This window comes from Trypanosoma brucei, chromosome 8 (genome assembly GCF_000002445.2).
Source record: "Trypanosoma brucei brucei TREU927 chromosome 8, complete sequence".
In the NCBI taxonomy this organism is placed as follows: Eukaryota; Euglenozoa; class Kinetoplastea; order Trypanosomatida; family Trypanosomatidae; genus Trypanosoma; species Trypanosoma brucei.
In genome coordinates this window covers 1,139,618-1,156,253 of record NC_007281.1, presented here as the reverse complement: position 1 = coordinate 1,156,253, position 16,636 = coordinate 1,139,618, and the positions used below count along the sequence as shown (strand labels likewise).

General features: G+C 48.0%; 5 protein-coding genes across 5 annotated transcripts, besides 5 other annotated features; all 5 read left to right on the top strand.

The window, feature by feature from the left end:
* Nucleotides 1–16,636: part of a sequence feature (sequence corresponds to BAC RPCI93-10J17) that runs on past both edges of the window.
* On the top strand, nt 532–4,149 carry Tb927.8.3870 (hypothetical protein, conserved; the record flags this gene model as incomplete). Its single annotated transcript, XM_842125.1, has 1 exon — nt 532–4,149. One exon carries the CDS (start codon nt 532–534, stop codon nt 4,147–4,149), a length of 3,618 nt encoding a protein of 1,205 aa, XP_847218.1.
* On the top strand, nt 4,486–5,760 carry Tb927.8.3860 (hypothetical protein, conserved; the record flags this gene model as incomplete). The annotated part of the gene is made up of 1 exon (XM_842124.1): nt 4,486–5,760. The coding sequence occupies one exon, from the start codon at nt 4,486–4,488 to the stop codon at nt 5,758–5,760; it is 1,275 nt and encodes a 424-aa protein (XP_847217.1).
* Nucleotides 6,151–7,311, top strand: Tb927.8.3850 (hypothetical protein, conserved; the record flags this gene model as incomplete). The annotated part of the gene is made up of 1 exon (XM_842123.1): nt 6,151–7,311. The coding sequence occupies one exon, from the start codon at nt 6,151–6,153 to the stop codon at nt 7,309–7,311; it is 1,161 nt and encodes a 386-aa protein (XP_847216.1).
* Nucleotides 7,610–7,655: a microsatellite.
* Nucleotides 7,915–7,943: a microsatellite.
* Nucleotides 8,323–8,360: a microsatellite.
* Nucleotides 10,918–13,143, top strand: Tb927.8.3840 (hypothetical protein, conserved; the record flags this gene model as incomplete). The annotated part of the gene is made up of 1 exon (XM_842122.1): nt 10,918–13,143. The coding sequence occupies one exon, from the start codon at nt 10,918–10,920 to the stop codon at nt 13,141–13,143; it is 2,226 nt and encodes a 741-aa protein (XP_847215.1).
* Nucleotides 13,421–13,448: a sequence feature (AT_rich).
* Tb927.8.3830 (ATP-dependent DEAD/H RNA helicase, putative) lies at nt 14,225–16,462 on the top strand (the record flags this gene model as incomplete). The annotated part of the gene is made up of 1 exon (XM_842121.1): nt 14,225–16,462. One exon carries the CDS (start codon nt 14,225–14,227, stop codon nt 16,460–16,462), a length of 2,238 nt encoding a protein of 745 aa, XP_847214.1.

The following is a 16,636-nucleotide window of genomic DNA, read 5'->3' as shown; positions in this document are numbered from 1 at the left end:
TTTTCAGAGTAAGCACCGTGTGCACATTTCATCTAACCTTTAGCGCCCCCGTCATGAAGGCAATGAGGTATGCCTAACGGTACGTTCTTGCGTTGAACCCTTCCTACAGTCACTTTCATTTATTAAAAGCCACTTTTCCACCCTTTTCGACAAGGTATCGCAAAAGCTATGCGACAAAGTTGCAGTATCGCTCGTCGGTTATGACTTTACTTTATACCGCTACTCGCAATGTTTCCAAACGTTGGGATTATTGTGTAGGAACCGTTGAAAATGTAAGGGGCAAAACACGTCAACGTTTGAATTGATTTCAACACGTGCCCGTTTTAAAAGCCCATTTTATTGTTTAATTGCAATTTATTAAACTTTCTTTGATTTTCGCCGCTTTCTCCCAAAGACCTATTCCCTTTGTGTGACCAGTTGCCCGTGCTGCTCGACAGCATAACGTACATTACCACCCTCTGTGCATCAACTCCTTCGGTAACTTCCTTTCCTCTAAATAGGAGCCTTTGAGGGTCTAAAAAATCGTAAGCAATGCCAGTTACTGTCGAGGAAGTCGTTTTGAGGTACCTTGAAGCCACATGTCCTAGCGCTGCCGAGGCATTCAAAAACAGAGTTCCGCTGCAGAATCATCAAGAAAAAAACCAGAATAACGCGAGTGGAGCAATCATTGAAGATGCCGTGCGATTATACAACAATCAGGAAACCTCCGTTCATACCGACGAAGAAAATGAACCTCTTTACAAACTCCTAGGAAAAAGAATAGCTGAAGACTGTGACGTGAAAAAAAGTGAACAGGCTCGAAAGAAAGCGCGCACTGAGACATCAGAAAACAAAAGAAAAGCAAAAGACATCGAGAATAAAGGTAAAGTAACACCGAAGAAACCGGTGGCACCTGAGAGCTCTTCTGATGATGATGATGAACCCGTTCGGAAACCATTGGTGAAAGCCAATAGTTCACCCAAGAGCAACGCTGCAGTGAAGAAACCGGTGGCACCTGACAGCTCTTCTGATGATGATGATGAACCCGTTCGGAAACCATTGGTGAAAGCCAATAGTTCACCCAAGAGCAACGCTGCAGTGAAGAAACCGGTGGCACCTGACAGCTCTTCTGATGATGATGAACCCGTTCGGAAACCATTGGTAAAGGCCAATAGTTCACCCAAGAGCAACGCTGCAGTGAAGAAACCGGTGGCACCTGACAGCTCTTCTGATGATGATGAACCCGTTCGGAAACCACTGCTGAAAGCCAATAGTTCACCCAAGAGCAACGCTGCAGTGAAGAAACCGGTGGCACCTGACAGCTCTTCTGATGATGATGAACCCGTTCGGAAACCATTGGTGAAAGCCAATAGTTCACCCAAGAGCAACGCTGCAGTGAAGAAACCGGTGGCACCTGACAGCTCTTCTGATGATGATGATGAACCCGTTCGGAAACCACTGGTAAAGGCCAATAGTTCACCCAAGAGCAACGCTGCAGTGAAGAAACCGGTGGCACCTGACAGCTCTTCTGATGATGATGAACCCGTTCGGAAACCACTGCTGAAAGCCAATAGTTCACCCAAGAGCAACGCTGCAGTGAAGAAACCGGTGGCACCTGACAGCTCTTCTGATGATGATGAACCCGTTCGGAAACCATTGGTGAAAGCCAATAGTTCACCCAAGAGCAACGCTGCAGTGAAGAAACCGGTGGCACCTGACAGCTCTTCTGATGATGATGATGAACCCGTTCGGAAACCACTGGTAAAGGCCAATAGTTCACCCAAGAGCAACGCTGCAGTGAAGAAACCGGTGGCACCTGACAGCTCTTCTGATGATGATGATGAACCCGTTCGGAAACCACTGCTGAAAGCCAATAGTTCACCCAAGAGCAACGCTGCAGTGAAGAAACCGGTGGCACCTGACAGCTCTTCTGATGATGATGATGAACCCGTTCGGAAACCATTGGTGAAAGCCAATAGTTCACCCAAGAGCAACGCTGCAGTGAAGAAACCGGTGGCACCTGACAGCTCTTCTGATGATGATGATGAACCCGTTCGGAAACCATTGGTGAAAGCCAATAGTTCACCCAAGAGCAACGCTGCAGTGAAGAAACCGGTGGCACCTGACAGCTCTTCTGATGATGATGATGAACCCGTTCGGAAACCATTGGTGAAAGCCAATAGTTCACCCAAGAGCAACGCTGCAGTGAAGAAACCGGTGGCACCTGAGAGCTCTTCTGATGATGATGATGAACCCGTTCGGAAACCATTGGTGAAAGCCAATAGTTCACCCAAGAGCAACGCTGCAGTGAAGAAACCGGTGGCACCTGAGAGCTCTTCTGATGATGATGAACCCGTTCGGAAACCATTGGTGAAAGCCAATAGTTCACCCAAGAGCAACGCTGCAGTGAAGAAACCGGTGGCACCTGAGAGCTCTTCTGATGATGATGATGAACCCGTTCGGAAACCACTGCTGAAAGCCAATAGTTCACCCAAGAGCAACGCTGCAGTGAAGAAACCGGTGGCATCTGAGAGCTCTTCTGATGATGATGATGAACCCGTTCGGAAACCACTGGTGAAAGCCAATAGTTCACCCAAGAGCAACGCTGCAGTGAAGAAACCGGTGGCACCTGACAGCTCTTCTGATGATGATGATGAACCCGTTCGGAAACCACTGGTAAAGGCCAATAGTTCACCCAAGAGCAACGCTGCAGTGAAGAAACCGGTGGCACCTGAGAGCTCTTCTGATGATGATGATGAACCCGTTCGGAAACCACTGGTGAAAGCCAATAGTTCACCCAAGAGCAACGCTGCAGTGAAGAAACCGGTGGCACCTGACAGCTCTTCTGATGATGATGATGAACCCGTTCGGAAACCACTGGTAAAGGCCAATAGTTCACCCAAGAGCAACGCTGCAGTGAAGAAACCGGTGGCACCTGACAGCTCTTCTGATGATGATGATGAACCCGTTCGGAAACCACTGCTGAAAGCCAATAGTTCACCCAAGAGCAACGCTGCAGTGAAGAAACCGGTGGCACCTGACAGCTCTTCTGATGATGATGATGAACCCGTTCGGAAACCATTGGTGAAAGCCAATAGTTCACCCAAGAGCAACGCTGCAGTGAAGAAACCGGTGGCACCTGACAGCTCTTCTGATGATGATGATGAACCCGTTCGGAAACCATTGGTGAAAGCCAATAGTTCACCCAAGAGCAACGCTGCAGTGAAGAAACCGGTGGCATCTGAGAGCTCTTCTGATGATGATGATGAACCCGTTCGGAAACCATTGGTGAAAGCCAATAGTTCACCCAAGAGCAACGCTGCAGTGAAGAAACCGGTGGCACCTGAGAGCTCTTCTGATGATGATGATGAACCCGTTCGGAAACCATTGGTGAAAGCCAATAGTTCACCCAAGAGCAACGCTGCAGTGAAGAAACCGGTGGCACCTGAGAGCTCTTCTGATGATGATGATGAACCCGTTCGGAAACCACTGGTGAAAGCCAATAGTTCACCCAAGAGCAACGCTGCAGTGAAGAAACCGGTGGCACCTGACAGCTCTTCTGATGATGATGATGAACCCGTTCGGAAACCACTGGTAAAGGCCAATAGTTCACCCAAGAGCAACGCTGCAGTGAAGAAACCGGTGGCACCTGACAGCTCTTCTGATGATGATGAACCCGTTCGGAAACCATTGGTGAAAGCCAATAGTTCACCCAAGAGCAACGCTGCGGTGAAGAAACCGGTGGCACCTGAGAGCTCTTCTGATGTTGTGGAAGATTTTGGGGTGACCGGTAGAAAGAGGTCTCTATCACATTATGAAGGTGAGAGTGAGGAAATTTTGAGGAAGGTGCCACGTGTTGAAGCTGTCGATTCGTATCGAAGAGACAGGAAGCAACCAGTGGTTGGGAAGTGCGATGATTTTTCTGTTCGTGGATCTGGGAGTGTCCGTCGGCCATTTCAACGTATTGATCCCACGAAGGTGGCGTTCGCTAGTAATGATCTGAGGGATAATGGGCCCAAAGCTGAGCATATGGCGTTGCGTCAAAACCAGGAAATGATGCGTGTGAAAGGGAAGAGCTTTAATAAATTGAAACAGAAAAACAAGGCAAAACTTTATGCCTCCGGTGTTGATGTTTCCGTAAGGTCGTTTCAGTTTGAGGACAGTGAATAGTGCTGGTTGATCGCGGTGGTCGAGCCTCTCACGGTGCCAGCCATTGTTTGATCCATTTTATTTCGTCACTACTGTAATCTGTATTAAAGAGGAAGGTAACCGGTAAATTCTTGTATCGTTTTTTTTTTGTCAAAGAATGAATGATACAAATCATACAGCTTGTTAAGTAACTAAATAATATTCTGTGATAGTGCTGGTAATGGTAATGTTGTGCGAAATTTTTGCGGATTCCTTCTCCTCTCTCCCTAAATATTTTCTGCTCTTCCCTATTTTCGTACAACTACTGTTTACCCCGCTTTTACTTCTGCACATCGCTTTAACTTTCTCATTTGCATTATGTTGTCTAGTTATTTCTCGTGGATGGAGCATGTGGATGCTCGGGTCCTCCGGGCCGGTGGCACCTCTGATAACCACATGCGGCCCTTATATCTGCCGTACGAGGCTCCACCTCTCCTTCGTGTAGAGCCCGTTTGCACTCTCAGAGACCATACCGACCGCATTTGGTGTGTGGCGTGGTGCCCCACGGCTAATGTTGTGGCGTCTTGCTCTGGTGATGGAACTGTACGACTGTGGGGTTACATGTTGAATGTTGGTCGTGAGGAGATCCCAAACGGAAGGGACCAAAATGGAACATGGAGCTGTATCTATACCTTAGAAGGTGAGCATAGCCGGACTGTGCGTCACGTTTCGTGGAGCCCCAGCGGTACGTTTATCGCGTGTGCTTCCTTTGACCGTACGGCAAGCGTATGGAGACGAGTATCGGACGATCCGAACTGCTTTGAATTCGAGTTAGAGGCTATTCTTGATGGACACGAAAACGAAGTCAAATGTGCTGCATGGGGGACAGACAACACTCTGGCTACTTGCTCACGTGATCGCACTGTTTGGGTGTGGGACCGTGTCGACGTCGGAGAGTTCGAATGTGCTGGCGTTCTGGCTGGCCACGCGCAGGACGTTAAGGCGTGTGCATGGCTTTTTCCATCCGGCGGGGTAGAGAAACCTCTTCTGTTTTCTTGTTCGTATGATAATACCGTTAAGGTATGGACGGAATCGCATAAGCGGGACGACTGGTACTGTCACCAGACGTTGACAAGGCATGATGGTACTGTTTGGTCAGTAGCTGTGCAACCTATTGAGCAGCCCATTGACTCATTACAGATGGAGGAGGAAGAGAGGGAGGGCACTGCACTGGAGTACAGCCCAGTGGTGTGTTGCAGCTCGGATGACAAAACTGTTACTTTCTGGAGTCGTGATGGCGACGGTAATTTTCGTTCCGTGTGCACTGCTTCTGGGTTTGCAGAGCGTACCATTTATTCTGTGGGCTGGGCACCAAGTGGTAGTGATGTCTCGCCAGCTATTGTGGCATGTGGAAGTGGTGATAACAAGGTAACGCTCTTGGGTGTATATCAGTCAAGGGGGTACGAAGAGGTTCATGTGAGTGTTGTCGCGGAGGTTCCCTCCGCGCACGAGGCGGACGTAAACACGGTTGCTTTCAGTCGTTCCACCAACGAGCTTTGGGGTGACAACAGTCGAGGTGGCGAAGGTTTGTTGTTAGCGTCGGGCGGTGATGATAATATCGTACGTATTTGGCGCGTGACTGCAGCGCTGTGAAGAGAGAGGGTGTGTGTCTGGGATCGGCAGTGCGCAGGTGTTAAATCGGCGCCCAATTTTCTTTAGCTTTTAATATCTACCTGTTCTTTTGCTGATTCTACCCATTATATATTTTTGATTTCCCTTCAGTGCTTAATTTTCCCTTTTCTAAAATCTTTTACGTGGATAGCGGAGTGAAAGGGAAGATAAAGAAAAACAAAAGAGTTGTGAAAGTTATCACCTCTGCACGAAGGTGGTGAAAGTTACAAGCGCACATCGGTTTTCTTTTTTGCTGGAGTTGGAAACGATACAAGAATCGGGTGAGGAAAGTAAAGAACACGGATCTAAACATTAAAAGAAATAGGCGCCTCAACACCACTACGAGAAAAAGAAAAGGGGCACTAGCAGCAAATGATAGTCAGAACGCCTCTTGCGGACTGCACGGTTGGAACCTTCCAGGAGGAGAATGTGGCTAACGGGGTTTCCGGGTGTGCGAAGCGATTAATGAAAAGGACATACACTCACAACCCCTACCGCCATATTACCGTCATACCTGTCTCGGTTGCTGGACCATGCGATTGGGCGCGATCACATGAGGCCGCTTTTGGCGCCCCGGTTTTCGCTCCGAATCGGGGCGTGGACGTTGCGCAACCGCCACACACATATGGTGAACCCGCCTCTTCCAGTGTTCCATGCCATGAGGGTGGCATGTGTCCAAGGTCAATGACTTATGCTCGTTACGGAGCGGCACCGTACGCATGCCCAGCAACCGCGGCGTACGAGGCCCCCATGGAGGTTGATGAAAGCATTAATACGAGTATAGGCGCCGACAAAACTGTGAATCTCAGCAACAGCACCGTATCCTGTTGCAACGCAGGAACCCCAACCACTTCCACACCGAACAAGGGAAGCAACACGCTTTACAAAATGTACGTAGACGGCCGCCCCAAAGTAGTGCGAGGCGTCACTCGCGCGGAGGTAAGCGTGAAGTTGCGTCTGGGCAATGAAGTGTTCCTTGTTGATGATGTACCTGCTGTGCTCGGAGCTGTGATGGTCCCTGAAGAGCTTGTGGGTCGCTACGTTATTGTTGAGGGTGACCGTGGGGAGGACCTCGGTTGCATTGCTTCCGTTTCTCACTCTGGGGCGCGGTCGGCAGGTGATGCGTCTGAAGCTGGCCGCCGACTAGCCCGTGTGCTACGTGAGGCGACCGCTGAGGAACTGGAAGCCTTTCAACGCCTGGATGAGTTGGAAGAGAGCGCACTGCGCTTCTGCAGGGCAGCGGTACAGTCGCTGAACCTCCGCGTTCCGCTGCAGGTGGAGAGGGCGGTGTTCCAGTTCGACCGCAAGAAGCTAACCTTCACGTACTCCAGTGACTCCTACGTGGAATTTAAGACCCTTCTCCGCGCACTCAATCGCCAATACCAATGCCGCATTTGGATGCACCAGTTGAACTGGGATATGAACTGCAGGGATAAGAGGCAATCAGCAGGTGGTGAGGGCGAGGGCCGCAAACGGTCAGGTTTGAAGGACGAAGGCGGTCGGCGCTGTGAGGCGGGCGCGGTAGCCGCTTGATGCCTCCGCAGGCTAAGTGTGCCCCACGTTTTCGTACTTTTTGCGGTTGGTGCGGGGAAGTTAAGGTGATCACAGTAAAGAAGGTAAGAAGAAAATAAGTGAAGTCACAATTTCCCCTTCTTTTATTCTGCTCGGTTTATCTTTCTAAATTTCCCCCCCCCCTCCCATTTGAAGGAGTGGCCTACCTTTTAAATTTTCTTCTAGTACAATTATATGTAACATGACCATTTCTTGTTGCGTTTTTTCTCGGTGTGCTTGCCTGTGAAAGCGCACCTAATGGCGATGCCCATAGACATGCATATATATATTCATATATATATATATATATATATATATATATATATGAATATTTTAATTCATGGCTCCCACAGTTGTATGGAGAGGGGGGCAGCTAACTTGCGGTCAAGGGGGAAGGGTGCGGGAAATGAAGCACAGCCATTCGGTCACAAGAAAAGTAGTTGGCTTTGCTTCGCTTTTTCTTCCTCTTTCGTCTCCTCCTACCTTCAATATATATGTATGTCAGTTCTTTCCCCTCTTTGTTCATTTATACTTACACACACATGTGTGTTTGTACTTTTATGTATGCAAGTGCTGATGTTTCCCTTTTTTTTTGTTTTGTTTCATTTTGTTTTTCACACTTTCGTTCCAACCATAGATGCTGACAGGAGTATTCCCCCGTTTCGTATGACTCGGTGGTCGATGTAATACGTTTGGTCAGCTTCACTATTAAAAAAAAAAACAACATAAAACTCCCTTTCCGCCTTTAATGTTTCCATACACGCTCCGTCTAACTCTTTTTGATTATTATTATTATTATTTGGTTATATTCATGTATCTCCCGCACACATGTTTATTTTTCTTTGTTACTACAACCGTGTGGAGTCCTGAACAATCATCTCTACATATCCATAGAGGGAAAGAGACCGGTACTATGCCTGGAGCTTCTTCTTTGTTTTGTTGATGTTTTTTTTTGTTGTTTGCTTATTTGCATTAAAGCAATGGAATAAAGGAATATATATATGTACATATATATATATATATATATATATGAGGAAATTTGTTCGCACTTAACATTTCTCCCTCTTCTTGTTGTTGCACCGACCTGAAAACGTCATGTTGTTGTAAAATAATCTCGTGTTTCCCCTCCCGGATGACACCAAGAAGAGGGTGAAAAGCGGAAAAAAGGAAGAATGAGAACAAAAGCTGAAAGCGTGAAATCGAACAAATGTGAGGTAACACGAGATTTTTTTTAAAAAAAAGAAGTGAAGAGGTCGTAACAGCGGGTGGATGAATGGACTAATTAAAAAAAGTTGAGGAATGTTTTTATGGGGTGGGTGATGGGAATCGAATTGATATGATATTGAACAAAGCGATTGTCGTTGAAGTTTAGTGAAGTATTCATGTTTATATGTAACATCTCAAAGCTATACTGATGCTTAAAAGGAAGTTAAAAAAAAATTACACCTAAAAACGGAAGACCAAAAAAAAGGGAGGAAAGAACTGAGGACGCAGAAAGAAACGAAAATAAAAAGAACAATAAGAAACAATAAGTGCAAGTTTAACACACGTAAAATAACAAACGGCGGGTGGGATCTGAAGTGAGTAACACGTCAGACAATAACAGTGGGGAGGTTCAGTAGTACATAGACCCATAGAAAGGAGAAGGACTGTTTGATTTTTTTGTTTGTTTTCTTTTCCACCACTACCCCCTGCGTTCACTACCTTTTTCCTTTTCCTTTTGTTTTGGTGATGTTTCCCTTTCCCCTCCCACCCATTGAAATCCAGAGTTTGTTTCTGTCGGTTGTTAAGTAATGGACGACGGGGTAAAGAAGCGGGGTGTGGCAGAAAACAAAAAAATGAAAAAAAAAAGAAACATAAATTAGCTCCAAACAGAAGTGGTGAACAACTGGCACGTGGGGAAAGGCAGGATGGGAGTTAAACATCGCACGCTCACAAACACACATGCACGCATTTATTCATATGTGTGCTTGTGCAATTTACGTGTTTTCTTGTCTTTACCAAGATAATTTATTTTGTGTGTGTGTGTGATTGTGTACGTCCGTGACGTAACTCTCCCTCCTGTTCTTATTTAAACCTTTCTCCTTGTTTATCTTTTATTTTTTGTTTCAATTTGTGTGTTGTTACTGTTGTTGTTGTTTTGCTTTCCTCATCGATATCTTCGCTTAGGAGTTCCCTCACTGCCGTGGCTCACATGCCGAGGGCGTTTGTGTCGTTGTGTTTGCAAAGGCGGGAAAAGGAAAAAAAATTCACTTCTCTTAATCCCTGCTTGATTTCGTCAGTTGTTTCTTCCCCTCCATCCCCTCCCTTGCTCGTTGTATCCATTTTGTTTTTTGTTTTTTGTTTTGCTTTTCTCCCTCTGTTGCACTTGAAGGAATGCTGCTGAGGAGAGTAAAACAAACGAGGAGTAATGGGAAAGGGGGGGAAGTTGATTAGCACTGCGTAAAGGTGGGGGCGAGTTGGAAGCAGAAACTGTGGGAAGTGGTTTGCGACGCACAGGAGGTTGTTGCATGTGTCTTATATCATCTAAAGTAATATTAGCCGCATCCCATCCACCTTTTGCCTTTTATCTTACTTATATAACTGTTGTTTATTTCAAGCCCCGCCTTCCAAATGTACGAACAGCTGGAAAACAGACCCAGAAGCGATTGGCACATAGGATATTGGACACATGTGAAGGAATACTGATCATTAAGAATGTAGAGATGAGCTGAATGAACTGCAAATAATGAGAGGGAGGAAAAGGCAGCGATATGAAGGAGGAGGGGGTGTTGTGCCAATTCGTGCCAGCTGCCGTTCCCCTTACTTCATTTTACTTGTGCCATTCGGCGATGCTATAATTTTTCCTTTTCCCTAATTTGCGTTTTCCCGCTTCCCATAAACGCGGCTACTCGCTCTTTTTTCTCTTTTTATGTTTTTCCTTCTGTTTGAGAACTGTGTTTGCGTGAGCCCCATGATTATTAATTTCCACACACACACACACACACCCTTTTTTTTTTCTGCGTCCTCTTCTGAGTTACTGTGGACCGCCCCATTCTTTGTCTCTTTCTGCGTGTATGTGCGGCGGGCGTCGCGACACGGAAGAAAAGTCTGTTAATTGAGTAACTTCTTCAGTAGAGCGTTGAACTCTCTTTTATCCTCCCTTTTCTCTCTCAACGCTGGTTCCCCTTACCACCACTAACGACATATTAGCCAAGAAGGGAAAGGGAAGGAAAGATACGGATTCTATAAATAAGAAAAAAAGAAAGAGCTCTTATTCCAGCCAGCAGTCACCGAAAGGAGCTCCCCAACTCCAATTGTGTGTCAAAAAGAAGTGTGTGTGTGTGAGAGAGAGAGAGAGCAGGGGAAAAACAAAAATAAAAAGATACCTTCAAAAGTAAGTACCAGCTTGAGGAAGTTGACATTTTAGCACGATCATAGACGCGCATACACACATATAAATATACCAAAGCAGTTCTACGTTGGAGGGAGCACTGACTGAGACCACTCGGTATTATCCTTTTTGTTTTTATTTCGTCCGACTTGCGTATATCTGATTTGCTACACCATATTACCTTGCACGTATTCCCATCTGAGGGATCTTAAACCATGCCCGAGGCGCATATTGTCCGATTCAAAGTACTGAGAATCGACTGCACGGCGCTAACCAAGGGACAACAGTATACCATAACCTATCGTCGTGGGGAGACATTCCGTTCCACACCGTGTTATGTGGCCGACAATAATTACGTTGACTTCAGCCCCATGCCAGAGGGTTCTGCCGTTGTGCACTTCAAAAGTGGCGGGCTGCGCTTCCTGCCCAAATGGATAAACATTCGTGTAGAGGAATACATACGTGGACGTGCGCGTAAGGCCGTAGGTGAAACCAGGGTCGACTGCGCTGGCGTGCTTGGGGCTAGCAGCAAGACAGCAGCAACAACGGTCAGTGTGAGTTTTAGTCTTCATGGGAGCCCCGCCAAAATGACCGTGGCGCTTCTCGTTTACCCCGAAAAGCACGCTCCACTCTCATTTAACAATATTATTCCTCAACCGTCTGGAGGCAACAGAGATGGCCGCGGCGTGGATCAGACAGCGACAGGTTCAAGGGGTCATGTGAAGCGGATGGCTACCGATGATGTTGTAACCCTTCTTTTAGCTCTAGAGGGCCTCGCAGAGCGTCGCCGTGCCAATATCGCGCAGGGCATTGATAAGGACTCGCCCCTGAAGGCACGTATTGCCGAATTGGAGGAAAAACGGCGCGCATTCAGCGGTGTGGAAGGCATGGCGCAAGGTGTGGTGCAAAGCCGGACGGTGGATTTAATTTCGGCACAGTATCTTGCTTTATCACAAACACATCGTGCAAACTTCACGGGTCATGTAGCGGCGTACCTGCGGCAGCTAGCCGCCTCCACAGGTGTGCCAGTGACATTGGATATATCTCGCTACACTGGTGCAACCATTGGGCGTGGTGGTTCATCGTCTACTGTAGACGCAACTCAAGAGCGTTTGCAACGGATGCAAAGCCGTATTGAAATGTTGTCGCAGCAAATAAAAAAACTGGAGGGGGAGAAAACGTGTCTGGACATAGAGCAATCCCTGTCTAGGAGCCAGGGTAGTGCCGAAGAGTTGAAGGCAATCACAGCCAAAATCGAGTCGCTGACGTCTCAAAGGCAGCTGCTTCAGCGCTCATGCGCCACAATTGAAGGCGCAGGTGTGAAACCTAGCGGAAGCTACGATCACACACCGGTTGTACATGAAGTAATTGGAATACGTGCCCGTATCCTTGCCCTCTCAAAGGAAGAGGAACAACTGCGGGAGAAGGTGCTACGCATGAGTAATGTCACTGTTGGGCATGTGCTCAAATGGGCCCGTAGCAAGGATCCACCAATGGAAGAAGTCCGCAAGGATGACACGGGTCTCAGTGGAGTGGCCCAAGGTTATCACATGCGGAAAGAAAACCAATCTGCACATCCCCTGCCACAGAACCCGGTTCCAACGCAGACACCACAAAAAACTGAAGAGCCGGAAAAAGCAGCCCACAATTCAAGCACACAGCAGTCTAGTGAGAACGATTCTGATACAGATAGCGATGGAGATACTGCAAAGGTCGCAGGTGATGGAAAATCGTCAGGTAAATCATCCACAAGGGCGTCCAGGATTACGAAACGTTTCCCTGACTGGGGTAAGATCAGGAAGAGTGACATGTATGGAGCTACAGGACTTCCTTCAGCGAACGACTTTGAGGGTGGGGCGGGATCAGAGCAGCAGGTTGTAAGTAAGGGTTCTTATGGGGACCCCCTTGCCCCGGATTTGGGAAGTAGCATGTTCTCTACGAGAAGACAAGAAAGGGCGGCTCCACAGAAACAAGAGCAGGAACGAAAGAATTCTTCACTAGTTGTTGGGTCCGATTTACCACAACTAAACTTTGACGCCCCTCTCGAGGACACCACAACGAGCGGTCATGGTGGTTTCTTTTCATCAAGTTTTGCAGACGGTCCAACGGGATCAATTCCAGCTATTCAAATTGTCTCCGTTGACGATGATGCCTTCACATACGATGTGGGTGAGACGGAAGGTAATAACTTTGTTGCAGATGATTCTATAACGTACAATACCTTTCAAATGGAAGGGTCGAGTACCAATGAGCCTGCCTTTAGTATTACTCCGAGTGGACTTCCCACCTACTCATTCGAGAGTGGTGGGGAAAACACGTTTAGCACGGGGGGAAATGAGGGGGGATTGCCTGTATACAACTTTGGGTCCGATCACCTCAGTGTCAGCAAAGATAAGAGGGAGAGTGGGAATCACACGCTTACTTTCAACTTTGGTAGTTAGGGTATCTTCAAGAATAGTGAAAACACACAAGGGAAAGAGATAAAAAGTGGTTCTAACGCCTGCAACAATGTGCTTATCAGGTGGGAAAATAAAAAGAAAAATAATAAAGGGAAAGGTGAATGGAGGGTTGCTATAGACGAGCAGGTGATGACAAGCACCAGTGAAAGAAGAAAAATCAACAACCACAAGGGGGAAAAGTGGTATTTTTTTAAAAAAAAGTAAGCAAAGAACCTGGGGGAAACAAAAAAAAACAAAGGAGTGTGTGCAAAGTGAGTTGATTTTTTTTTTTTGAAAAATATAAATAAGAGGGAGGAAACCGGAAAAGTAATGTTAGGGACCACGTCTACCCCCCGAACGGCTGCCGAGGGGAGAAGCCCCCTTTTCGTTCTCTATCATTTCTGGGACTGAGAACACGTGCAAAGTTGTATTAGTGGAAAGGAACAGAGAAATAAGAAAAAGACGTAGGGAAGGATGAGAGATAACAACACAAAAAAGAAAAAGGAATAGGGTAAGGAGGAACATCGGGCAAACAGGTTCAATTACGTTCTTCCTCTCTCTGCTAACACATGTATGAACAAGAAAAGAGGTCGGTGAGGGGTGGGGAAAACAAGAAAAATGGGAGGAAATGGCGTTTTCCTTCACAATTCGATCTCAACTTACTGACCGCAGTGTCGTATGCATCTTGCTTCACATTTCCCCTCCCCATTATTGATGGTATCCGTTTGCGGTGGTATGCTTATTTGTTGGCTCAACTTCTCTCTACCATCAAATCCTTGCCGTTTGGTGCGGCCTCTATCACCTTACGCCGCTTGTACCCACTGCATTATATCTCTTTTCTTTTTCTTACGGTCCTTTTTGTGTCATGCGAGGGAGGTGGCGTGGGGATTGTGCGTCTCTTGAACGTTCCCCATTCAGGGTAAGTAAACTCCTCCTGCTCTCGCACCTTTTTTCTGTGCACCTGAGGTGAAAGGCATCGTTTAGCACTGAGTTGGGGAAAGTCAGCTAAGCGCACACACACACACACAAGGAACGGTGGAGAAACCGACGCAGAGGATCCCGACTCCACATTGTGCCTGTGCAAATGCGACACTGGACATTTCACTGCTTGCGGACTGTTCGTCAGTGCTCAGTGAAAGTTGGTAGTGCTTACTGGGGTCCACGCAGCGTCCAATTCCGTCACGCTAAATTACCTCCCCACGATGCAGGTAACGCTCATGCCACTTCAGGTATGGCGACGGTACAGGAGGTTGAAAGTGGTGCACCCCGAAAGTACGGAGTTGTGGGGATGCCTCACGCTCCTCCCGTTGAAAGCCATGAAAGTAACGCGTCGAGTGACACACATTCTTTCGTAACCGATGGTATTGTGAGTGTGTCATGCAGAGGTTTGCATGCAAACAATGATTTTCACACTGAGCTGCGTTGTGAGGACCCTCACCAGCCCACCAACAGTGAGGACCGAGTGTTTGATACTTCAACTATGAAGAGTGACGTCCCCGCCGCTGTGGCAAAGGTAGCGACATGCGGCGAGAATGGCATCAGCGTTGAGGGTGGAACGCAACTTGGCGTGCGTGACACCAATCCACATCCATTATTGGCTTCGGGTAGTAATGACTCAGAAACTTCTCTGGAGGTAAAGCGTGCAATGGGGCCATCTCCTTCGAAGATTCCCTCACTATGTCAGGGCAATTGCCAACACAGTGACACACGCACAACTGGTCTTCCAATGCGGTCTGTGAGTGGACAAGGCTCACCAACTGATGCCGATCGCGGCGAAGCCTCAACATTCAGCACAGAGGAAAAAACAACTGACCACGGCTCCTTGAGTGATGTGGGCAGTGAAAAAGAAAATTTCGTTGTGCGCGATCACATGCGAAATACTGTCCCTGTACAGCGCCTTCTCTCTTTCGAGGATCTCGCCAACAAGTTGCCTCCGTGGTTACGGCACGGACTTATGCGATCCGGGTATATTGCACCAAGTCTTGTGCAGTCTGTGGCGATTCCTTTGTTTATGGCAAAACACGACGTTGTTGGGGTTGCGCCAACCGGGAGTGGAAAAACTGTAGCGTTCGCGCTTCCTGCGCTTGCAGCCCTCGCCAGGCGGCTGGAGAGTGACCATGTTGAAAATAGCGCAAGTACTGAGGCCAGCGGAGATCCATCGGAGGAGTCTGGGAGGGTGCGGGCGGTGCCGCATGTGCTGGTTCTGTGCCCCACTAGAGAATTAGTGCAACAAACGCGTCGGGTTTTTTCCCTGTTGTCGGAAAATGCAGTGCGCATAGCTGGTATGTACGGAGGACAGGATCGGGAGCAACAACTGGAATATGTGCGGCACATGGGGGGATGCGACGTACTGGTGGCGACCCCGGGCCGGCTTTGTGACTTTGTTGAGGCCCGAGAAGTCAGCCTGAAGGCGGTGAGCTTTCTTATTATGGACGAAGCAGACCGAATGTTGGAGCTTGGTTTTGCACCGCAGTTGGAGTTTCTGATGTCAGATATTAAGAGGTATCGACGAAGCCGGCAGACAACGATGTGGACGGCCACATGGAATGCCACCGTTGGGGGACTGGCCACGCGGTTTATGCAACCTGAGCGGCTTTTGCTAGAAGTAGACCGTGAGCATAAGGTTAACTCGAATGTTACGCAAAGAATGTACGCTTTGTCCGACCCTTCTCAACGGTTACAGGCAATTGTTAAGCTTTACGATGATGGCGTGATTAACCGAAGGCAACAGGTTCTTATTTTTGCCAACCGGAAAGAGGAGGTGGAGTGGTTGGCGAGTGAACTCTCACGTGCGTTGCGAGCACCACCAAATATGCTTCAGTTTCTGCATGGTGGTATGCGGCAGAAGCGCCGTGAGGCGATGATACGAGGCTTCAGCTGCAACGAAGTCCGTGTACTTTGCGCCACTGATGTTGCTGCCCGCGGCATTGACGTTCCTGGTCTTTCACACGTGATCAACTATGACCTCCCAGCTCATGTCGATGCGTACGTACATCGCATTGGGCGGACGGGAAGAGCCGGCCGAACCGGGACAGCGCACACGTTTGTTACCGCAGGTGACCCAAACGCACCGATTATCGCACGTTTCATTGTGCAGCAGCAACAGGGGGCGGCACTACCTGATGACGTACTTTCAATAGTGCAAGATGTGGAACGATGTGGGACAGCGCCTTCCCGCCAGCGATATAAATTTCACTCGACTGTGGCAGGAAAGGATTGGCGGGTACCAGCCAATGAAAAGCAAACGCAGACACAGGGTAGTCGCTACGTTCGAGGAGTTGGTCTCGTTACAACGCTCAAGCGACCAGCGACCCGTAAATAATCCCGATGAGGGGGAACGTTGCGGTTGTTATGGTTGCACCGTTTAGTGTCTCTCGCAACGCATCTTGTTGTTTTGTGACGGCTTGAGTGTGCGCCCCAGAATGACTGCTTTAACATTTTAGCGCTTTTATCCGCACCAACAGATCCATTTGGTCGTGCGGCGTCACCACCCTCA